General features: G+C 33.6%; 1 protein-coding gene across 1 annotated transcript in view; it reads right to left on the bottom strand.

The window, feature by feature from the left end:
• The window catches only part of ZNF236 (zinc finger protein 236), a 143,820-nt gene that overhangs the window by 31,180 nt on the left and 86,465 nt on the right, over nucleotides 1-26,175 (bottom strand). Inside the window, 17 exon segments of the mRNA XM_039334422.1 lie at nucleotides 2,756-2,857; nucleotides 3,489-3,739; nucleotides 4,441-4,701; nucleotides 5,515-5,659; nucleotides 6,855-7,058; nucleotides 7,950-8,222; nucleotides 9,387-9,612; nucleotides 11,385-11,549; nucleotides 13,414-13,485; nucleotides 14,573-14,719; nucleotides 18,070-18,242; nucleotides 18,868-18,992; nucleotides 21,554-21,732; nucleotides 23,070-23,234; nucleotides 23,882-23,949; nucleotides 23,952-23,995; nucleotides 23,997-24,018. Of these exon segments, the coding sequence (XP_039190356.1) occupies nucleotides 2,756-2,857; nucleotides 3,489-3,739; nucleotides 4,441-4,701; nucleotides 5,515-5,659; nucleotides 6,855-7,058; nucleotides 7,950-8,222; nucleotides 9,387-9,612; nucleotides 11,385-11,549; nucleotides 13,414-13,485; nucleotides 14,573-14,719; nucleotides 18,070-18,242; nucleotides 18,868-18,992; nucleotides 21,554-21,732; nucleotides 23,070-23,234; nucleotides 23,882-23,949; nucleotides 23,952-23,995; nucleotides 23,997-24,018 (2,622 nt within the window).

Below are 26,175 nucleotides of genomic sequence, written 5' to 3'. Positions count from 1 at the left end.
CCATCTTTAAAGTGGATTTAAAAATAACTACATTTAGAAATAATGAATGCCCAATTTAGATGCAATGAGATAAGAATCACAATAAGGAGTGGTTCCCAGACTGTTAATTGTTAGGTAGCAGTAATACCAAAGCAGTATTATGACTATGTCAAAGAAAATAAAATAAAGGTAAAATAAAAGGTCTATTTTGAAGATAAAATAGGTGGAAGAAAATAATAAAATCTATACGTGTTAAATACAAAGAATTAACTTTTGGATAAATACATTGCCTTTACATGAAATCCGGATCTGTTCAATATAATGGATTTTTAGCTAATCTGCCTTGTGTTAACAGTTCTGCTCACAACTTATATATTAGATCAAATAGAACAAGCTAGATGTTGTTTCAAGTAGGGATTTTAAATATCTAAGCCTAAAAGGGGTATGGAGTTGATAGTTAAACAAAACATGAGCAATATCTTTGATGGTTGGGGCACCACATATAGATATCCTTTCATGATGTAACAAGTGATGACGCACCCATATTTAGCCATGGAATCCAGCAACTCAACTCTTGCTCTAGAATAGACCTTGTTAGGAACTGCATGAAACTCATTCATAGGTATTTTTCCATTTAGAAATTGGTTTTGTTTTTAGGCAGCCAATGTAAAGAGCCTTTTTTTTTTCTTTTGGCCAGTACCTCCATGTCTGTTTGGGCACTGATATCTAAGACTCTGTTTAAAAATGTCCTTTGCCTAGAAGGCAGTTGAGAGTAAATATCTGATGGAAAATCCATGCTATAAAATTAATTTTGGTAGGTCAACTTAACCCAGGAGGTAGGCTGAGTAATCTGTTCAGCTAATGCTTGAATATATTAAACCAGAATTTTTAAATCAGTTTATTGAAAAAGTCTTAGTGGTCAATACTAAACTATGCGGTTGAGTTTGCATAAGTTAAATTTAATAAAGTGACAAACCTCAATCTGGATTAATGTCCTATGTGAATTAAGTGACAAAGAAAAAAAATAAAATCAACGAGCACATGAAATTTATATTTATATCCTGGTTTATTAAGCCACGGTTCAATAAACCAAATTTAACATGGGTTAATAATAGGCTTAACAGTAAGTGTGAGTCATTTAATTATTGTTCTATAACAGAGAAGACATCTGCAAACAGCGAGAAGTTGATTTTGTTCACATCTAAAGATGAATTGTTGAAAGGGTAGAGAACAAAAAGATCTGCATTTTAATCCTTAGCATTCATGGAAGAGATAGAAGTATTCAAATCCTGTGTGTTCTGACAATGATTTTATTTTAAAATAACTTGTATATTTCAGCACTTGTATTCATGCAAAAATAGTTCTCAAAACTAATGAATCTCCTGCATACAAAACAGAACATACAATAATTCTCCAAACAAACTACGTAATGAAAAATATTAATGAAAGAGCCTTCGTAACATTTAAAGAAATTGAAAATGATAGCATTTTATATGTATGCATCATACAGATGAGATATGGGTCACACCTTTAAGCTGTTAAGGTTTCTATTAACTATTTTAATGGAATTGTATCGCATTTAGATTTGATTAACTGTACTGAAAGGCTCTTTTAGTAAGAAAACATATTCTGAAGGGTGCAAAAATAATCTATCCAAAGGTTATAATGGAACAATCATAGTTATAACAGACGTCATGTTTATGGTTCTGCTCCCTTTTCCTTCCAGGCAAAGTTCCTCAGATCACATATGTACTATTCCTCTAATGTTGCCCTTATGGATCTAAAAGCTATCCATCAGGAGGAAAAGCTATGGACATATAAAGGAGAACTGTGGAAACAGCAGGAGAAAAATACCAATCTGAACTGTCATCTAATAACAGAGCATGTAATGTTTTTCCTATGGAATCAACGAGTGATACCTAAGAACAATGCTGTCTGTAAGAACAAAGAAGCAAAGAGACAATGACCTGAATTGAATTTTCCTCTCTAACTAGTAGAAAGGAAAATGGAAAAGAATGAAACACATATCCAGACAAAGGGATGGGGTCCACCATTTTAAACACATGTGTCCATACACACCTACCTGAAATTCAAAAATTCTGAAGGGCTCCGGGAACTTCAAGGAAACTCCAAAGTATGGAAAATCTGTAGAGGGTATTCCAAGTTGAATAGGAATTGTGTACAATGTAGACTTTTAATTATTCCTTCTCTAGCATTTCTAAGTAATTTACATTTTAAGGTCTCGCCCAAATATAATTATTTCTTTAAAAAAAAAAAAGCAAAAAGTGCACCAGCGAGCAAGTATGCTTTCTAATTCTAAATGTAAAAGGTGGGATGCAGTTTTATATTTTATGTAAATTTATTGCTGCTGAAGATCAGTCTAGCTCCAGACACCAGCATAGTCCCCAGTGTACATAAAGACTGAAATCCTTTAGATCACTGCTAGGGAGTGGGATGGGGGAATAGAGAAGTGTAGGAAATTACCATCCTTCTCTTGTTGGAAGTTTCCATTATGATCCTAGCTCTTTCTGAGAATAGGAGCATTTTCATCTGCAAAGGGTTGCCTTTGGATGCAACTGAGTGAAGATAAACTTTAAGGTTCACAGATTAGCAATTAAAAAAATAACTGGACTTTAGCCTCTAGCAATAGAACTGCATTAAGGTCTTACTGCCTTCTATTTATGATATTTTGGAATTGAAATAAATTGCTCGTGAAGCTTCCAAATGCAACAAAAATACTGTCTGACACCTTTAAAATGACTATATCTTTACCAACCTTGTGATAATCCTTGCTGATCAAATGACTGCTGTACTATAGTTTGCTGCTCAAACTGGTTTATATTTTCTTGCAGTGCATGTTGGGATGTCACAAATCTATCTGAAATTAAATATATGTATTTGAAAAGGAAATGACATTAAGTAGTTCGGCAGTTGCTGTGGAAGCTGCTTAATAAAAAGAAAGAAATCCTTGATTTAACAGACTAATGGAGAAAAGCAAAATGTCTGTTAAATCCAACTGATTTTATCCATGCATAAAATAGTGACACACACAGAATGAACAAAATTTCACACATTCATAGAAATATGTGTTGTATGGACAAATGTCATTCTTGCAATGTGTGTTTTTACACATGGGACAAATTCTGTTTGTTGCTTCCAAAGTTCACTAGTAAAACCTACTGAATTGAGGGTTACTTTAACTGGAAAAAGATGTTAAGTAAAACAGGAAATTATAAAAGTCTAATTATTTTCTACTTCGATATTTTTAAAACCCTGCCACTTAATTTTATCTTCAAAATACCTGTGAATTGCCAAAAAAGTACTACTAAGGAAAGAAATTCCAAATCTGGAATTTGGAAATGTAATATATACTTATCCCCTTTTCTTATGGAAAACCTTGATCCAGGCAATACAATATGTATTTAACACCTTAACTCCCAGGTATCACCATCAGTGATACAACCCTGTGGATTTTAATCCTGTAATCAGCCATTCACTCAGTAGTTTACCTTCCTCTTGACCTAATGACTGATCAGTCAACTGTGGCCTGAGTTCGCTTTCTTCAGTGTCAACAACCTGCTGCTGTTCTAAATCTAAAATAGCTTCTTGATCTGTTGCAACAGCTTCAGTTGACTGCAACTCTTCACTTTCAATTTCCACTTGCATTTGTGTAGAAACATGTATATTCTGCTGATCTACAGCTGTGTCATCAATGGAAGCAGCTTGCTGATGTTGCTGAAGCTGCTGAGCAAGCTCATACCTAGAAGAAAAGGAAGAAACATCTTTTGCAATGTCAACATATTAGAACTTTGGACACATTATGCAAAGACATGGGTCTCTAAAGAAGGCTTTAATGCTGGGAAAGGTGGAAGGAAAGAGAAAAGGACAACCAAAGTAAGGTGGAGGGACTCAGTCACAGTAGCAATAAGGAAACCATTGAAAGACCTGAAGGATTAGGTTAGGGACAGATCATGGAGAAAATCTATTTATTTTTCTGACACAAACTTCATGTAATATAACCAATCGCTCATTATATCTAATTTGAGCTACTTTCTGAATTCCCCCAATCTGCCCACATTTCTACTTCTGCTATATTATAAACTTGAAAGTACTAAATAAAATGAAGTTAAGAGAAACTAACAAGGAATTAGAGTGAATAAAAGGAAGTTACCTAATTGGCAGAAAGAAATATATTTATATTATGCCCACAATAAATATACTTAAAAATCAAGTGATAATGAGACTTTTAGCTTTTTCTCATCCTGTATTTTCTTTTTTAAATTGATCTACTCATTAAAAATATTGGTGTGTAATTCAGCCTAGGTTCCCAGTCTCTGAAAAAAATGCCCTAAAAGTTCATTCAACAACTTGAATTTACCGACAGGCCACATAAAAGTTCAAAAGAGCATTGTATAACTGGAAATAATTATAGTTCAGGACTGAATTTCAAGATACACAAACCTGTGCGTTTTCATATGTTTTTTACAATTTAATGAAGTTTTGAATGTTTTTTGGCAATACGGGCACATATAGGGCCGAAGGTCATTATGGATGCCCATGTGCCTCCGCAGACTCCCTCCAGTGGTGAAAGCTCCGTTGCATATCAGACATTTGAATGCTTTTAATCCAGTGTGAGTTCGAATATGCGCCTTTAGCACTCCAGCTGATACAAAGCCTCTTCCACACTGAGAACATTTGAATGGTTTTTCACCAGTGTGTGATCTTTGAAACAAATCAAAGAAAAAAGTCAAAGGGACAGATAGGGAAATAAATACTAAATAAATAGTAATTAAAAGAGAAAAGGGGAAATAGGGTATCAGAAATGGCACCTGCAACAATCTTCTGTTCAAATTCCTACTCCATTCCCTTTCCTCTTATTTTCTTCTCCTCTTAATCCTAAATTAGGACTTATCACTAATTATGTTCAGCAATCACCAGGGAAATTTCAAGTCCGCATCCATTGTTTACCTTTTGCCTTTACTATTTTTTTTTTATTTTTTTTTTTTGTATGTCTCTGAAGCTCAATTAATTGAGAACTCTCCTTCTTTGCATTGACCTGTCTTTCAATGCAATCAATTTCAGGGGTGCAGCAGAATTTGTAATCACCTTTGGCAGAGATAACACATTTTCTATAGCAAGATAAGAGGCTTTCTGTTTTAAAATATTTTCCATTCTTAAACTCCTCTAGTTCAGAAATATGCCTAGGTTTCTTTCACGCACTGTTGTTAGACTTTCTTCACAGAGGTCTAACAACATTCAAGTCTGGGAACTATAAAGTCCATTCCAAAACATAAATTTCTTTTCTATAAGTCTTCATGTTTTGTGTGTGTGTGTGTACATATACTAATTTTATTTTTTCTAACCAGTTGGTCCCTCAGTTAAACAAGCATAATTGTGCTGTCTTAAATGTTGAGTATTTCTTGAAATTACCAAAATAAGATTTGCAATAGGGAGCTTGAAAAATAAGAAAAGAACCATTTGTTTTCTTTAATTTTTATAATAATTATAAATGTTCTATTTTTAAGTAGAATTTACCGGATATGTTGTTTAAGATGACAAGACTTCTTATAAGCTCTGTGACAGTAATAGCATTTGTATGGCCGGTCTGCTTCATTCACAAAATTATTATTGAAATAATTTTGGAAAAATTGACTATTTCTTGGGATTGGCTGAATAAGACCTGCAGAAAGAATGGCAGGTTAATGCTATTTCAAAGTCAAAAAAAAAAAAAATCCCTCCAGTGTTTAGCATATTCTGATTCTTAAACAAAAATGAAAATTATGCATTTTTCATAATTACTTTTTTCCTTAATGTATATAAAATTCTCAGGAGGGCAGTACACTGTATTAGGCCAATGATCCATTTTCAAAATTAAATACTTTAGCAGTAACATTATTCAATGTGTCAGATTCAGAGACATAATGGACCTTGCAAACACCTGTGATTATGAATGCAGCAACTTCTTAAAGCAGCCATGCCTTTTCTAAGAGCACATGGTTGCCCTCTGCATCTTCCATGCAGGCCTGGGAAAAGACACCTTTAAGAAATTGTAGGCTGGTTTTACATTTGTAAGCCCACCGACTCTTGAAGACACCATTTTGTGTTCAAATGTGCAGCACAGCACTAGCCTTTAATTTATGTGAATACAATATTTATAAATTGTACCATTAGAAATATTCCTATGAATCAATTTTAAGAACTCTTTTAAAAAAGAATGTATGTTTCCAACAGAAAATACCAATTGATTTCTCCAAGACTAAGGTAGTCTAATCATTAAAACTTACTGGGCTGTTTAAATATCAGGAGATATTTGCAAATGTGAATAATTATTTTCTTATATCTTCCTACATTAAAATTTTGAAAAATAGGTAGTCCGCCCTTTAATAAAATTGTGTATTTGTAAATCTCTTGAAACATGAACACGCTTAGCTTATACACGGCACAACATACTGAATTTATACCCTCAATGAAACTCTGAAGATTCGATCTATCCAAACTGTTTAAAATAAGTGAACTCATTTTCAAAAAAGTTAAAGAAGCTGTGCTAATTGTGACTTAGAAAGTTTCCTCCATACAGATTATTTTCAAATGCTTTGCAAAGCCTTCTTAAATATAAATACACTATATCAGAATAGGTACTGTATTTTATCTGCACTTTATTTCTATCTTGGCTAAGTAAGCCTACAAACCAGAGTGAAATTGCTTTTCAAATTAAGTTTCTTGCATAATAATAGCTAAAACATTATACCATGCAAAATTATTTTCTCAAACTATCTGAATCTAGCTTGATCAGGTAGACACATTCCTTTCATTTCTACTCTCTTCTACATAGATAATGACATTTCTTTCCAGGAAAATTACGCCAAACACTTTACCTAAATCTGTGATGAGGATCGGTTCTTGCAAAGGAATATCAGGTACTGGCACGTTGCTCTTGCCTATTCGAATTTTTGCAGGTTTCCGCTGATGCCGCATTTTTCTCAATTCAGTATGTTTAAAGTGAGAAGCAATGTGCGTCTTCCTGTGACCTGAAGTTCGAAACTTTTTGTCACAGTGTGGGCAAGCAAACGGTCTAATACCTACAAAAGACACAGAGATTACATCTTTATTCTGAAAAGAAATAGATAAAAAGATAATATTGCAAACAATCAAATACGCTTAATTCGTTCAAAAGCTTTGCCTTAAAACATTTCTATTTAAAATTAAACTTATAAAACTACCAAGACAAAGCCTGCTTTCTCCAGCGTGGACATAGATGGCCTTGTAGGATCATGAGAGAGAACAAACGTTTTCCACACAATAAAGTACATACAAGCTTCACCTAGCCCACTCTTTGCCCCAGTGTGCAATGTGCAGAGTAAACAAATTATGGCTGTATATGTAAGCAGAAGATGTGCTTCCTTCTGAGCACAGAAGATACTCCAAAAATCCTGGATAACCCAAGCCTTCCCCAGAATAAAAGTAGAGTTTGCTCAGCACCTTAACTAAGATGCCTGCCTGTATGAGATAAGGATAAGGTGCTTTTTCCAAAAGGCAACCAGACTTTCTTCCAAAAAAGTCCAGTTATCTTTTGGAAAAACACCTTTGGGACAACCATATCTTGGATGATTGAGAATCTCCATAAACACTCTGAATAAGGCCTTGCTTAAGGCTCCACAGTAGCCAAATTAGAGCCAAAATCTCCACAAACATTACACAAACACTGTAATATGATCCCAGAGAAACTCAATAGTTCATAAGTTATAGTTCTATTGGTCCTTTCTTTCTGGGTTGACATATGTTAAATTTAACATATGTAAGCAACAGATATATTTTACAATGAAAACCTGATATTGTTGGTCCTGCTTTGCTATGTTCAGAATACAACTGAGAAGCAAATAGAGTTATAATAAAGAAAATTCTCATTTTTTTGCTAATATTAAACATAAGCAGGGCTTCAAAACATTAGAAGTCCAGTTGGAAGATTTTACCTGTATGCAAGCGAATATGTACTTTCAAACTTCCTGAGGTAGAAAAGCATTTCATACAGTACTGACACTTAAAAGCCTTAATGCCCGTGTGCGTTTTTATGTGTGCTGTGAGAGTACTCTTCACAGCAAAGGCCCGGAAACACTGTGGACATTTGAATGGCTTTTCATGAGTGTGAATGCGTATATGCCGTACGAGATCACTGGGTTTTTTAAATTCCTTAGAGCAGTATGGGCAAATATGCCATCGTATTCCGTTCTCCTCACGTATGGACCCTGAAATATAATTTTAGAGTAAACAATTTGAAAAGGTTGACATGCTAATTGTGAAAGAAAAAAAAAGACTGGAATTTTGAAATACACTTAACGTTACATTTTGGCAAATGTCATCAATTGGGAGACTGAATTGCTCACTCTTAGAGGAATAATGTTTCAGTGAAACAGACTATTATAGCTACCCTATGAATTAATAAAAGTAAAGGGTTCTGTAAGTTGAGCATGACTCGAAATCTGAAAGCAAAAAAGCAGTTCCTGTAAAGGTATGTCTGATTTTTTTTTCTGGACTATATTTTTCCAGAGCTCTCTAGATTTTCACAACACTTTCTGGAAAAACTCCCTTAGACAACATTCTCCAAATGATTATGCAGATTTTAAGGGCTCACTTTTGTATCTAGTACATCTGCCCTTTCTCTTAGCATGCACAGAACTTGGGGGGGGGTGTTTCTCCTTATTGTTTTCATCTTTTCCCACCTGATTACAGGATATTATGCCTGGATGCTACAATTTACTAGATATGCTAGCTCTAAACAGATAATAGTTATACAATGCAATGTCTGTAGAGACTTTTTTACTTTAGAAACCTATCAAACTGTGAACAGAAAGGTTATGTTCAGATTGTACTACTGTACAGAAAGGCAATCAGCAGTGATGTTAAAATATATATTTCTAAGTAATGCTTATACAGTGTATGTTACTGTCAGTGTGTGAAATTTGGCATTTTATAGAAAACTAGGAAATTTATAGAATGCCAACAAATGGGATGTCAAAGTATGAAATGCTTAACATTTCACACACTTCCTATGCATTCTTCTAAGCAATTCCAAAGGGCAAACCAGCAAAGTATAAAGTACTCCTGCTAAAATGCCCCTCTAGCTTTCCTTGTTGCAACAAGTAGGTCAATAACCCTAACCCAACCCTGACTCTAACCCTTTTTATGATTCTCTTTTCATACTTTGCTTAAATAGCTCTTGTCATTCTGCATAATGCCTAGGTATTATACATATATTAAAATACACAGCCATTCCATATTTTGCCTAAAAATGCCATGTATTTTACAGATTTCCTAGGCATTCTATACAATGCCAGCTTTTATTGCCGGTAACATATATACTAGTCAATAATCCTTAGGTATACTGGACAGAATTAACCTTTCGCTATTACCAGGTAAAAATGGGGATTTTTTCTTCAGAACCCTTTTCTCTTTTTTATCTACTTTCTCTGGGTTGTCTCTCTCTTTAACTTGTTCCGTATTGTTAGAGTTGACTTGATGGCTGGAGAGATTCTGAGCATCTGCAGTTTCTTCTGGGCTTGGAGGAGTCTTCGTTTCACTGCAGTCGGTGTTTGCTGAAACTGGTATTGAGGATAGCCCACTATTTTCCAAGGCTTGCTAAGACAAACATAATGAATTAAACTGAGAGCAAAATCCACGTGTAACTTTCAAACAGACAAGACTATTTTAAACTGTTCTTTTTTTTCAGAGATGTCTGATTTGTTTCATTAAGGATCTAGCTAGCTCAATTTGAACACTTCACAGCTTTCTATTTTCCCTATTCCCTAGGTAAGAAAAGCACAGTAAAAGTGTAAAGCTCTATTGAGGTTCCAAAAGTAACAACCCAATTGGCAAAAAAAGGGAAAACATAACTCCTAACACTTTCAACCCAGAAACAACTAGAAATTTGTTGAAAGGTTTCCTTCTTCAACAACTTAGTATAATGACCAACTCATTCATCTTCCATTGCTCATTTTAAACAGCATTTTGCCACATAATATCATCATTTCTAAGATACATTTATTTCTTTTCAATGTTTTATAGTCCTATTAATACTGAAAACTGGAGTTTCATGGGTATTTTGAAAACCCTGAACCCAGTGGGAAGAAGTACCAACGCTGCCAATGGCAGGTAAAGAATGGGGATTTTTTCTTCAGAACCCTTTAGCAAGCAGCTATTTTTTATACTTTCTCTGCTCTCTCACTGGAAAGAGAGGTCAGGGGTATCCGTATTGTTAGAGTTGACTTGATGGCTGGAGAGATTCTGAGCATCTGCAGTTTCTTCTGGGCTTGGAGGAGTCTTCGTTTCACTGCAGTCGGTGTTTGCTGAAACTGGTATTGAGGATAGCCCACTATTTTCCAAGGCTTGCTAAGACAAACATAATGAATTAAACTGAGAGCAAAATCCACGTGTAACTTTCAAACAGACAAGACTATTTTAAACTGTTCTTTTTTTTCAGAGATGTCTGATTTGTTTCATTAAGGATCTAGCTAGCTCAATTTGAACACTTCACAGCTTTCTATTTTCCCTATTCCCCAGGTAAGAAAAGCACAGTAAAAGTGTAAAGCTCTATTGAGGTTCCAAAAGTAACAACCCAATTGGCAAAAAAGGGAAAACATAACTCCTAACACTTTCAACCCAGAAACAACTAGAAATTTGTTGAAAGGTTTCCTTCTTCAACAACTTAGTATAATGACCAACTCATTCATCTTCCGTTGCTCATTTTAAAAGCATTTTGCCACATAATATCATCATTTCTAAGATACATTTATTTCTTTTCAATGTTTTATAGTCCTATTAATACTGAAAACTGGAGTTTCATGGGTATTTTGAAAACCCTGAACCCAGTGGGAAGAAGTACCAACAGCTGCCAATGGCATTCCTGTAAGAAGACAGGACTCAAGTAGCAAGCAGCTATCCCCTACATATAGCTCTCTCACTGGAAAGAGAGGTACAGGGGATTATATTTGGATGAGGGTAATGCTCTTGTGGGCATTCAGCACTTTTCCTTCCTAAAACAATCACAATCAGCACATAGTCCTGTTTTCAGCCACTAGGAGCAGTCTGACTTTCAAGCACCTTTGCCAAAATCCCAAAGGTGCTTTTCCAAAGAGCAACTCAATTTTCTTGGTTTTTTCCCTTGAAAACAATTCACTTCTCATTCAAGAAGCTTCTTTAGAACTGGGGGGAAAAAACACCAAGAAAGTCCAGTTGCCTTTTGGAAAAAACACCTTTGGGACAACCATGACCTGGATGATTGAGAATCTCCATAGATAAAGCATTCCCTGAATCCACACAAGAGAGAAATTAGTCTGAGATGCTTTGATTATTCCTTTGCTCCGAGTAAGGAGACTGCAATATGTTAGAAGAAAAGGTGAGCATTATCCTACCTGCAAAATATCTCTGTTGATTCCCACAGCCATACTGAGTTGCTGACTAGATGGCTGGGACTGATTATTTTCCACTGGCTCTGACAATTCAAGGAGTTGTTGAATGACATCAGTTACTGATTGCTGACCTTGATGTCCTGCAGATGGAGTTATTGGATTTTCTGCCTGTGGTTAAGTCATTTGTGAGTATACAAATGTGATTTGCAAACACATTTTAGGTATTATAGAACACATAGGACATTTGGAATTAAACTGTTATTTTTAAATGAAACTGAACCACACTGTTTAATAACCCAACAGCAAGCAAGGAGCACTATTTCAAAGCTGGACAAAAAATTAATTTTACCTTACCGAGGCACTGCTTTGGCAATGTTAAATTCAAACATGTTTCACAAGCATGACATTTTTCACGGAGATTTATTATCCAAAAAAAAAAAAGCATATAGGCCTGAATTAATTACCAAAAAAAAAAATCTAGTTCAACTGGAGGAGCTTTATTGCATAACAAAATCAAGAAAGGCACATGTACTGTTTTATAAACCATATAATCTAATAACTTTGAAAAGATGGTAGAAGGCTTGATGAGTGCTCTGCTGTGAGAATATATTTTATGAAATGCAACAATTCTAGTGCCCTGTAACTTTAGGCTCATTCTATTAAAAATATTTGTGGGGATACTGTTAAAGCTGAACAATTATTAGCAATAAAAATTCTTGTCCATGTCTAAAACGGTAAGGCTTATAAATCAGTATTAAATCAGTGATGGCCGACATGTATAACCTAAATTTTAAAAAAGTTATATTATTGTTTTCTTGGATTTTGCTTTTTGTATTATTTTAAACTCTTACTATACATACTACTTAGTGTAATGAGGAGTATAAGCCATTGAATCTTTTGAGCAGAGTGGTACAAAAAAACCCAGTAACATATATAAATAGCAAGCAACCAGAAGATAATTCTCTGCCAATAGAACAACTAGTTCTTATTGTTCTGGCACTGTAATAAAAATACCTAATTGTTAAATGCCATGAGCTGGAATGGAATTGTAAGCACACAAATTGATTAATAAGTGAACAAATTTACTTCCCTTGGAATAGTAGGTTCATAATTTTTAAGATTTCCTGTAACCGGAATACTTTCTGGTTTTGTAGACAGTTCAGGAACTCCAGGTCCTACAGAATGCTGCTATAAGTGCTCTTTTGCTGAAGTGCCTCTGAGTGCATTGTTACTGATTTGTTAATATTCCACAACAGCTAATTATTTGCAAGAACCTTCCTACCTATTGCTTTAAAAATATATTCTAAATGGGCTGATTAGAAGTTCCCTAATGCATTACTTTAACAGCTATCCTGTAATTTATTCAGCTTCGCATTTTAACTGTTTTAACCTTATAGGGCACTTTGTAAAAAAGTAAAAGCAGAAAAGCAAAGAGTTAAAAAAAAATCTCAGATATAAAGTATATAACACATTTAATCATCTTGCAAGCCACAAATACTATTGATTTCATGTCTAATTTTAGGTTATTTTTCAGGATCATTTTATTCCTTGCAGATTCCAATGTGTCTGTTAGATAATCTGTTTCTGGCCTTTTTGGAATTTTTGGTATTCATATGGGCTATTACATCTGAAGTTCACAGACTTTTTTTGAATACGGTTTTGGCAGTGTTTGTCTTCTACTGGATTGTATTTGACTCTTTTTTAAAATAGGGACCCAGCAATGCCAGGAATAGCCATGCTAATCTCCTTTTTGCTACCAAATTACAATGCAAGAATGCTCAATATATACTCTGGTTATAAGGATTAGTACATCACTCCGCATTCCTGCAAGCGGCACAAGATTATCCTTATTTGGTAACAGCAAATTCATAAATAATATCATAAAGTTCTTTAAAATGTGTCAAGGATAACTGTATTTCCCTGAAACAATTATGTGGAATACATGAAATGTACAAAAATTTCTGCAATAAATCCCATATGAGATTTTACAACAGTAATAACACCTCACTAAGGTTAGAAGCGGAATACTTACATTTTTCCATTTATTGTCAACAGGCTGCAGTAAATTAACTGTTGCTAATGTCAATGGCTGAGCCACCGAATCCTATTTTAAGAAATATATATATATAAATATACTTTTCAAAACAAAACATGGTAAAATAATAAACTGCAGAACTAGTTCCATTTAGGACTATGTTAGGCAAATTCTGTTAAAATCCTGATACAAAATATATAATTCTAGAGAATTTATGGACTGAAATTACTGAATATTTATTCGTTAAAGGATGAAAAATCATTAATATACTCTTCTTTAAGACATGACTAATAAATGCCATTTTTTTTGAAAACTCAAATGATTTTTTTCAAGTGTCTCTACTTCTGGTCAAAAAATACTAAGTACATTTCTTCTTTGCTTTTTTTCTATGTCCTGATCAAAATTGCTAGTGACACATGAAAAAATTATCAGACTGCTAGACTGTATTTTACATGTTCTGCAAACATTTACTGGGTCATAAGATGGTGTTAAGTAAGAGAAAATGCTCTAGATGCTTTAAAAACTCTGCTTTGTAAAAACATTTATGAGTAATACCAAAAAAGTGAATGATTTCTCTAGCCCAGTGGTTCTCAACCTGTGGGTCGGGACCCCATTTGGGGTCGAACGACCATTTCACGGGGGTCGCCAAACAACGCAGTCCGCCATTTTTTTCCCCCTTTTCCTTAGCTGTGCTACTCCCTTTTATTCTATTGGCTTTTGAAAGCCAATAGAATAGACTCTCTTGAATAGAGTCTAATTCTATTGGCTTTCAAAAGCCAATAGGAATTGTCCAGGCTGTCTCTGCCCTGCTGAGCCCGCCAAAAGTCCCATTCTGCAAACGGTGCTGCACCAGTTGAGTAGTCCTCGACTTACGACCGGTTGGGGGTCGCACCATTAAAAAGGTTGAGAACCACTACTCTAGCCGGACAAAAACTCTGTTTTACAAGGCAAAATTACAGACTATATTAGTAAAGGTAAACTGTTCAACAGCCCTATGTTCTTGCAAAACAATTCATTTCTTTGAAAGAGAAGAAACTCATAGGTTTCATTTCTTGGTGAATTTTGTTCCAACAAGACATATAATGCATACATTTCACACATGCACAAGCACACAATATAATGCAAGTGGGCAAAGATATTAGAATATAAATGTTACCGTTGTAATATGAGCTGTTTCTGTAGTAGAGTTCGTTGTGTTTTGTGTGGCGCTCATATGCATCTTGCTGATATGAGTGTTTAAGCTGCCTAAACTTTTGAAAATACAACTACACTCTGTACAATTATACATAGGGCCATTCTTTACCTTCAGAAACAAAAGAATATATGTTACCAAACATATTCTTATATACAAAAAATTATTACATACATTATTACATGGGTACTTAATATACACTATTTTATTGTAATTGGTTTTATTCTGAAAATAATTTAAATAAAATCAATCCTATGTAATAAAACATCTCTTTTATTCTTAAACATCTCTAGGAGTATCAAAAACAGAGGAATTGGAAAAAGCATACTGCATGGAACAGAAGGTTAGCTTCAGTGTTGCAGTATCTACTTCACATTTATCTGAGATATAGCAGTCAGCATCCAACACAAAAAGGTTTATCATGAGAATGGAAAAATTCAGGGTCCAAAAATTTCCTATGCATCATATTGCAAACTCTTTGGGAGACATGCTACATAATAGCATAAATAGAAAGGGATGCAGTAGGCTTTCCATCAAGCAAACTCTTCATTTACCTGACTATATGTAGAAGTATCCAAGGAAGATACATTGCAACAACAGACAAGAAAAATATAGGGAAATTCCATAATAATGTATAGCTAGCCCTCATTTAGCGACTACAATTGGGACCTACAGCTTAGTCAATAAGTGAAGCAGTCGAGGCTTCCGGTTTGCAATCATGGCTTCGGTGGAAATGCGAGGGGAGCACTCTCTCTGCCGTCTGGTTTTCCTTTGTCGGGAAACCCTGATAAGGGTGAAAGTCGCCCTGGAGGGGCGATTACCACGAGGAGGACCCTCGACAGATCACGGAAGGGCGGCAGCTCTTCCGTTTGATCTGAGGCAGCTCCTTTGGACCGACAGAGAAAAGATCAGCCATCCACATGGCTGATCACTAAGCCGTACCAGCCGAAAGCCAAAATCATCACCAAGCACAACGAAAGCACCGCAGAGGAATTGGGTGAGACCCCACCTTACCTTTCTTCTATCCCAACTACCTTCCTGTAAAAGCCTCTTGGAACTTCTTCCTCCCTTTAAAATCGCGGTGTCTGCATACTTTGGGAAAATAATGCTTCAAAAAGATAAGAACAACTAAACTAAACAACTAAATAACCGTACTTGCACCTTTTGGATATTTAGGGTCCCAAAAAGTTCTCATTTCTATGGGGATCTATCACTTTATTCACTTGTTAACTTAAAAAAATTTTTTTAAACCAGATAAAAGCCTATCATGAGTTTGGAAAAAGATTTTACATGTTAGCGGGGACATCTTGTGGCGAAGCCTTGGAATAGCAAGTGAATTTTTTTTTTACTGTGAGAACTGCTTATTGCCTAGATTTGTCCTTGGTACTATCTAAAAAAGATAAGAATTTGAAATAGCTGGGTGGTGAAAACAACTTCTAGGAATAGTGGAGGTGGATATTCACTGACTCTTATTGAAAATAGTCTCCACTAAAGGACTATCTGTAAACACCATAGAAATGGAGGAATACTACCCACAACCTATCTATAAACTTATACTAGAAAAAATCCTTGAAGCTACTGAGCTAATGAATTCCAGCCTGAAAGACAAAGGTGCCACCTTAAATTTACAAAATGAAGCTCAGATTTCAGCTCAGATTTCACCCAAAAAGCAACAGAAGAGGATCAAATTAATATCAAAGAGGACTTTGAAGAACAACAAGGACAATCTACTGAGAACTTTGACAGTCAAACCCTGATTTCAACTAAAAAATCTGCAATTCAAAAAGCAACAGAAACCAAAGAAAGCAACATTAAGATGGAACAACTACAATACATCGAGACTCTAGATAACGTAGACAATCCAACAACAATTGCAACATTGGACATGACTTTTTACTTAAGCCAGATGAAACCGGAAGAAGAATAAGACCAGACTGACCAGACTGAATTGACGACAAATATCCTAAACCAAACATGGAAATTTGAACTATTAGGGCAACAATTCAATTATTATAAAGGGGCCAGTTCTTTTGAAAAATTGGTAACTGGATGGTCTCCCTTGGTTCAAATAACAAGTGTAGGAATGAAGGGAGAACCACTTGAGGATTTAGAGGCACTGGTATGGAAGCCAGTTTGGCAAAAAAAGAAAGCTAGAGTTAGACTTTTTTAAAAAATGGGATTTATTTTTTTTTTTTTTACTTATAACAGAAGAGCCTAAAATTTTACTTAATGGGCTAAGGAGATTCTAAAAGATATTAATTGATTTAATATTTAGCACTTAGATCTACAAGGGAAATGAAAATTAGCTATTAGAATATAGTTTTGAATTATAATATGGAAGTTGGATTGAGACAATAAAGGATATTTTATTAGTAAGTGATGAAATACTAGGATGAGAAATAGAATATATTTCTTCAAGAAAGTAAGAATGAATTTAAGCAAACATTATGTGTATTTTAGATATGGCAACTATTTTGTAATGAAATAAGGGAAATTTGTGTTACCCAAAATCTGAATATTATGGATACTAAAGGCTAAATTGGAATACTGTTATTGAAACTGGGTAAAAATGAAAAACAGGACACAGATATGTATACGTTAAAATATATTGATAAGTGTTTTAATTGATCAAGCTATAATTAGATATGTATTAATTTGAATGTGATATAATAATTAAGGGAAATAGAAAGGAAATCTTTGATGTTGTAACCTCAGACATGTATGAAAGAGCTTGTTATTGGACTACTGATTGCCCAATCACCACGCTGCTTCCTAAACACTTGGATGTAAAACTGAAAAACTAATAAAACTTGTTTAAAAAAAAATTAAAAAAAGTGAAGCAGTCGCTAAATGAAACCATAACTGCGCTTATGATCCTACTTTAGCTTTCAGATCAGATAGACTTAAGAAAGTCATAAATGTGAGGACTGGTTGCAAAGTTACTTCTTTATCCCTATTGTAACTGCAAATGGTCTCAGAACAAGGCAGTCACTAACAAGGACTCTTTATACAGTGAAACCTTGACTTGACAGACCCTCATTAAGCGGAATTTGGATGTAACACATTAAACGTGTTCAGATTTCATTTCTAAAATAATGTCCAAGTACATATTGCGTAATATAAATTATAGAAATTGACACAAAATCTATAAAACATCAGTTATGTAATGATACAAAGATTGTACAAACAAGAACATTGGGCTTTTGGATTTAATGGACAGCTATCGACCCCAAATAAGGAAAGTTTTATTGTAACAAAGAACATTTCTTCCTATTTTCACCTTAATTTAATTATGGTATATTTGTTTGTTTTCCCCAGAAACGTCCTTTTTAAGTACGGAAAATGAAAGAACGTAGTACAAAATTCAAATGAGTAGCAAACCATATTGTGGTTGCTTGAAAAATTCTGGAAACCCAGAATGTTAGTAACAAAATTAAAACCAAAAAAAAAATCAGACTTACCTCTGAGTGTACTCTTTGAACGTGTGATTGAAGGTTGCCTTTCTGAGAAAAGGCTGCAGGGCAAAAGGCACAAGGATGCGGTTTTTCACCAGTGTGTTTGATCATATGGGTTTGCAATGCACCTTTCTGATTAAAAGCTTTTCCACATTCACTACACTTAAATGGCCTTTCACCTAAAAACAATACACATATCAAACAAATACTTTCTCATTAATAAAGCAGCATTAGGGAAATGGAAAAAAGAAAATTCTAAAAAGTCTGCATAGTTAAAAGAATATACAATTATTTGAGCTACAAACTCAACACATTTATCCTATGCCCTAATAGTGGCTATTGATAGATACAAAATTGTCCAGATTTATGCCAACAAATTAACTTTAAATTTGCCTGACACTTTTTTCTTTGATGGGAACATATGAGTTGGAGACAATATCAGGCACCCATGCCTCCCTCTGGTGCATGGAGTTTTACACCTTGAAATCCTTTGAATACAATCCCTATGCAAACAGATAGATATGATTTGCACAGAACTGTTTAGGACAGATATGAAAAAATTCAGCAATCTGGAATTTGCTGAATATATAATCCTCATCTGTTCTAAGGATAACTCAGTGGTAAGATGTGGAAATTTGTGCCAGATTATTTTTATGCTTTTTTATAAAGAATTAGCAAGGCATTACATGTTTTTTAAAAAAATCAAATTACCTTAAACATACACACAAAGCAAAAAAAAAAAAAAAGGATTTCATAGGGCTACCAACAAATTCAATATATGTTTGATACATTTGTTCACCTTACCTGTGTGTATTCGAACATGTCGTGTTAACTGACTTGGTTTCTGGAAAGTCTTTCCACAATGTGGACATGAATACGTAAACCCACTTCGGTCAATATTTCTATTGTATGACCTGGTATTTGATACCCTATGAACATAAAAACAATGAAACATTAACATTATTTTAACCATATAATCATCAATAGAGCTTAAACTATTTTTCTTATTGTTTCCACTATTAACAATATACAAAATTATAATTATTTTGTTCAGATATACAGTAAAATAGGTGCCTTGCTAGTAATATTATATAATCATGATTATCCATCAAATATTTTATTCTAATAAGTATTATATGTGACACTGATAACAAAGAGCAACAAATTAGTGCCAAAACAGTGATCATCTTAATTATAATTCTTTTTTTTTTTCTACCAATGGCCAGAAAGGTTGGAGTATTTAGGACTGCAATTACATTTGTATTTGATCAAAAAGATGTTCTAATTTAATTAAAAGAAAGTGCAGATAACAAACACCATATTAAAGTAGGAATTCTTATATGGAGTACCTTTACTAAGTTTATGCATTTGACACATGGGCATTAGCAAAAAAAATGCATAATTATCCAATAAATTAGTTGATTAATCAATTAAAGTTAACATGATTAATACATTAATATGTTTTCAAATCAAGCTGCCGTCCTTGTTGAAATACATGCAGTGGGACTGGATTGAAACGCTGTCTATAGCATCTGAGATAAAGAGTAGGGAATTTGCTACATGAAAGGTGGGACTGGTTCTCAGCCAATTTTTCACACGCAGAAAAGAGGGGAAATGTAGGTGGAGGAGACCACACATAATAAACCACTGAGCATCTGGGCTCCACATGGACACTGTTTGTCCACATACCAGTATTTGCCTGCTGTAGGAAAAGAGTTTGCGCTGCTCCTCTACCTCACGAATGGACGTGCTGTCCTGGCGAATGCATAAACCGGGCCTAAGAGTGTAAGTAAGGTATCTAAATTGCAATTGACCTTTACAGGAAACTTTCTCTGTTTCAAAAATTCATATTTTAAACTGAAAGATGTATTCCTGTTAGCTCCTCACTCTAATAAATGCTAGGAGGTTATTTGACTTCCAAATTCTTTAACCTTTGTTATGGAAACATTTTTACTGATTGAAGACATCAGTAAAAACTTTTCCATAACTAAGGATAAATTGCTGCATTCTTTACCTAAAATAAATTGCTGTATTCTTTACATATCCTCCGTTTTCTGCTCCTGATTATAAGCAGAACAATATATATCCTCAGAAATCTGGGGATAGCAAGCTCTCAATTCTGCTTCCTGCCATTATAGGATATAAGATGTTACACGATGCTGGCAACAATTGCTTCTAGAATGGAAACGGTGCTAGAGATTATAAGCAAATATTGGTGACAAAGGATCGGTGACGGTGACACTATGCATATTGACATAAAAGGAGAGGTAAATCACTTAATCATATGAGCAGATCACATATAAATGCGGGTAAAAAGGTAGGCTATGGCTGGCTGGTTGTGCCGACTGGGTTATTTTGTTTATACATAATACTTGTGTATCTTGTAAAATGAAATAAAATTTCAAAACATTGAAATCAAGGATGGGCAATTCCCAGCCAACAAGCCTGAGACGATCCCTCTGAAATTTTACAGCAAAATACTGAACTTCACCAGCTTAAATATTGGTTTAAAAAGAAAAAAAATAAGGATAACACAGGAGTACAAACCTTTGGAGAGTGGAACATTCCCATCTCCCCACTTAAAAGTCATCAGCCCCCTCCTCAAATTACACAAAAAAGGTGGCAGGAACTGAAAAATGTTAAATCCCAGCCCCTCTGTAATACTACATCTGTTTGACTGGGAGATAGACTTGGAGACCTTATCTGAAAAAACATTGCCAAAGTCTGACTGAAAAGTAGCTTGGCTTAGACTGCATTGATAACTTAACCAAGAGGAAACAAAATAGGGCAGGTAGTCAAAAAGCTTTAAAACAGGTCCCTTTCACTTGTATTGATGTTTTATTTTAAAAATAGATGAGAATGAGCATGGCAGAAAGCCTCCACAATCTGCCATGAGGATACACTTTTGTAAGTACACACATACTGAATTCCTCTTGATTCCTCCATTTACAAAAAGGACATACGTGGATAGCCTTCCACAGACATCTGCTACATTACCAGCAGCATCAGGTTAATCCATACAATTTCAATGTGAAATTACTCTCTATACTGAGATGGTTTTATGCTGCTTCAAGCCCTAAAAGCCACTCTAATTAAAAACAGTACTTTTACATGGATCTAGCTTTTTTTATTCTGAGTTAATCTTGCTAGTCATAAGCCTTCAATCAATATTTGAAGTACAATTTTCTCCTGGATTCTTCCAACCTTTAAGGTATACATAAAATCAAATGTGGATTCTTAGGAACTCCATTATTAATAAAGACTCTATTGTTGTGTATGAACTCTCCAATGTAGATTTCAGGTATGAAATCTGTTCCCCCAGCCCCAGGATGTTGACGTATCACAAGATATGAAATCTGGGGCTTTTCTAGGATTATTAAAAATCATCCAACCATGTTTCTGAGAATGACACAGTATGGTAAGTCAACCAGATCACTTTATTATCATTTAACCTACTTGTGAACATATGTAAAGAATCAATGATTTTCACCTTATTTTGTAGTGAGTTTTCATATGTTCCTTTAGTTGGGAAGCAGTTTCAACCTCTTTCTTACAGGTTTTACAGGTGTGGGTTTTGCTTCCAGATAGCTCTTGCCGATGTTCTTCCATATGAAGGGCCAACTGGCTCTGCAAAGTGAACTCGTCTCCGCATTCTGAACAGATGAGATTCTGTCAAGTTAATGTCAGCTTGATTATTTTCTGGAAACGTGTACGTATATTTTATGACATTTACGAAAGTGAACGATTTTTTTAAAAAATTAGAAAACCCAACAGACTTAGAGGTAGTCCTCAACTTATAACCAATCGCCTAACGACCATTCAGAGTTATGACGGACTCTACTTGCAACCTGTCTTCAAAGTTATAAGTGCCGCAGCATTCCCATCATCATGTGATTGCATTTGGAAATATATTTTTTTTGCCATTTTCTGGCAAAAAAAATGCCCATTGGATAAAGTGGATTTGCTCTTATGACCATGTAGTCTGCTTAACAACCACAATTATTTGCTTAGCTATCATAAAAATGGCCATAAAATTGAGTTTAATTACATGCCTCAAGTTATGACCACAACAACTTATGACTGAAATTCCAGTCCCAATTGTGCTTGTAATTTGAGGACTATGTGTAATAGATTTATCAAATCTTTTCTCACCCTTCACCAATATTAAACTAAGGCCTGAGTAAATGCAGGAGTTCATTATCAGATGTTATAAATTTGTAAAATCTTCTCAAAATATCAATATTTACAGCACTGATATATTTATAAAATCAAACGAATCACATGATTTACTCAATTATACTTTGGTCAGAGATGTATTTTTCAAACTAACTTAAGATATTTAGGTAAGTATGAAATTTGTATCTAAATGAAACATCATATACTGATTTCAGACTTGAATTTCATGACATTTTGCAGCTTAGATGTGCATAAAAGTATGCTTTTAGATATGTAGTTTGGGAAATACAAATTGCCAATACGAAAGAAGATCATCAATATGATCTTGCCATTATTTATGAATTTGCAAACTATTGCTTCATTTCGCTCCCCTAATAACCATTCTGATGCTAAAACTATACTTTCAAACCCAATGTTATAGATAAACGCAAATCCCAATACATCAATTTGAATCTTAATTCCAAATTGGAATCAACTGAACTATAGTATATAAAGGGAAAAACCATACCATAGTTACATAGCTAAGGTTAAGTCGAAAGGTATTTGATATAAAATCAGATATTTTATCTCTGTTTATAATATTATGATCCTGAAATGCTTTGATATAAGACAGAAGAAAAGCTATGCATACTATTTGGAAGTAAGTATTATTAAATTTATTTAAGAATATATCAAAATTTAGTAAAAAAAAATAGGTTATTAAAGTTAGAAAATATATATTCTTTTTTTCTTAAACAATATCAATAACCAATTTAAGGACTATGTCAAAATAGACATGTTAACTTCAAATGCTCATATTGTACAAATATTTTAAAAATAAATATAATTACCTCTTCCTTTTCATGAAGCATAATATGAGCTTTAAGACTAGCCACTCTTGAGAATTTTTTGTTGCAAACAGGACACATAGGATCTTCCCCATTGTGAGTACATTTGTGCAATGTAAGATTGAACTCAACATTAAATGACATTGGACACTGGTCACACTGATGAGGCTGTTTATAAAAAAGAAAAGTGAAAAGTAAATTTAATAGGACTATAAAGGAGAGAGTATAAAGTAATTATTCTAAACTCTCTTGAAAATTATGTCATTGACAGTATATTGTGTATATATGTTTATATATGTTTGTATATGTTTATATACAAACATATTTTATAAACCATTTGCATGTAGATACCCTGAACTCTAAATGAAACAATCCCTATTATCAAACTTTTTTTATAACGCCACTGAACTTTAAATATTTCCTTTAAAAATATTCTCTTTCTATAATCTCAGATTTCTAATTTCCAGTATAAATTTTACAACAAATACATTGTTTTTATAATCTTTAAAAATTGTCTATAGATAGTGAAAACAAATAAATTTTAGGTTTTATGGCATGTTTTTTAGCTCACAAAAATACTCAAAGGATACTACAATAGCTAAGAGCTTGTCATTGGAATAAAGTATTGTTATAAAATGAGTTCTTTTCTGTTTTTCTCAAATACATATAAGAGGAAGGAAAAAGAAAATTCCATAAACCAAATCTTTTGCAAAATTAAGAATCTTCAAATTTGATTCATGAAGAAATTGAACAAAATATGCATACTTTTTACATCAATTTTCTCATTATTTTTTTTTCAAAATTGAGACACATACCTTGTCATTTTGCTCATGATCCCTCATGTGGCGCCAAAACAGTGTGTCTTTTGAAAAAGACCAAAAGATTCACACTTACAAAAGTCTGATATTTGCCAGCGATGACTATTATTCTGCATTCAGTGCTAGAACACCATCTACAAATAAAGACAACGTATTTTTAATAGCATTATACTTTTCATTAACTAATTGTGCCTAGCAAAAATTATCCATGTTCATTTACATGGTTGAAACTCTCATTTTTTTTTAAGAAGATATATCTGACCGAAACGGTCTAAACTGATTCATCTTTATTTATTTTTTTAGATTTCTATTCTGTCTTCATTCTGTATTTTACCACAACAACCCTGTAATATGAGAACTAGAGGTCTATGGAGATTCTCAAGCATCCAGTAGTTGTCCCAAAGATGTTTTTTCACGAGGCAACATCTTCAAAGGAAAACAAGAAAGTTCAGTTGCCTCGTGAAAAGGCATCTTTGAGAAGTAGAGGCTGTCTCAAAGTCAGTCAGTGAGCTTCTCTGATTGAGTGTAGACTTGAACTTAGATCTCCCAACACTTTAAACACTATATCAGCAATTGTTAAAAAGATCAAGAATTCCTTTAATTTATTCTATTTTAAATGTTAAGCTTAAAAAAATCAGGGAAACTAATGATAAAATAATTACAGTATTTTATTAACTTCTTATAGTCATTTCAATAAGTGTTGCAATCAAATATCTTTAATAGAATAGAATAGAATAACTTTATTGTCACTTTGAATATACACTAATCAGCATACATTAAAATGAAATTTCATTGCATACAGCTCTCAAAGGGTCACTACCTCCAATATATGCTAGATAAATATGACAAAAATAAATACAGAATTATACATATATCCACATATACTATATGACACAGAGAAACAACACAGTCTAGTTCAGATTATATATATGTGCATGGCGAGAAAAACGAATCTTGTGATTTTACCAGATCATGAAAAAGATCTAAAGTTTTAAATACCAAGAACAAAAATTAAGAACATCTCCCAAATATTTTTTTTATTTTTTAGATGAAAATTAACAATTCAGAGGGCACTGAAATATTTTACCTTACTGAATGAAATAAATACTTCAAAAGGCCATTTTTATTTACTCATTATCTGAGTATGATATTGGAAATGAATATACTAGAACTATAACTATGGATTTGAGGTTAATACATAATCTAGAAGTATATAATATATATACTATATAAAACAAATCAAATTGTATTATTTGATCATATAATAAATTCATGTCTTTCAATTATTTTCATATTGCCAAATTTTATACTTTAATCACTGTACTAAAAAAAGTTAAAATTTAAAACAATCTGAATGTTCATCATTATAATCTATTATTTAAATGAAATCCAATGCTACATTAAGCAAAGGCTTACTAAAATTATATTGCATATGGTATCAACATTCAATCGATAGATAACTATGATTTAATTTTACAATCAATATTAATTATTCAAATAATGGTAAATATTCACACAAAATTAATAATCACAAGTTTTGAATTCCAAATCCTACATTTGTGTAATAGGCACAGATATCGGCTCCTTCACTTCTACAATGATATTTTGTGGGTTCATATGCAAACTAAACAATGATTAGTTTAGCCACAATTTCCTGACTAAATCACAATAGATTAATTTAATACATTAAATTTCCAAAATACAACTGCAGGATTCAAAACTTTTAGGGCAGGGATTTATCATGAAGCAAAGTATTAAGATTTTTAATCATTTCAAACTGGATTTTCTAAGTACAACACACGACAACAATTTGCCTACTTGTTACAATATTGACAATGAGATATTGTAAGGAACATTTTTTGTAACAATCTTTTACCACCTTTGATTTTATTCAGAGCTGAGTAAATACAAAAATGAAAAATAAACCCTTTCCCTGTTAAACCCATAGCAACATGATTCACTCATACTGGATTATTATGTTTACTGGGTATACATTTTTATCAATTCTGATAAAATAGCAAACTCTTAACACAAGATTTAAGGAAATAATGTCATGGTAAATTGGGAAAATACATGCAGAAATCAGGGCAAATTAGAACTATTCTAGCATCTTATGTTGTCAATTAGGGCTCTTGGTGTAATTTGAACTAGAACTAGCAACAGCTTCAGTGTGGGTTTCTTAGACATGTTATATACCTGCTGTCTGAATGTGATTCTATACATGAGCATACAGCAGAAAATATACGTCATTGTTATAATGCATCCATCAAGTGGCTATCCAAAATTTACTC

The sequence above is a fragment of the Crotalus tigris genome, unplaced genomic scaffold (genome assembly GCF_016545835.1).
Source record: "Crotalus tigris isolate CLP2741 ecotype Arizona unplaced genomic scaffold, ASM1654583v1 scf7180000017630.2799268, whole genome shotgun sequence".
Lineage (NCBI taxonomy): Eukaryota > Metazoa > Chordata > Lepidosauria > Squamata > Viperidae > Crotalus > Crotalus tigris.
This window is presented reverse-complemented; position numbering and strand designations above follow the sequence as displayed.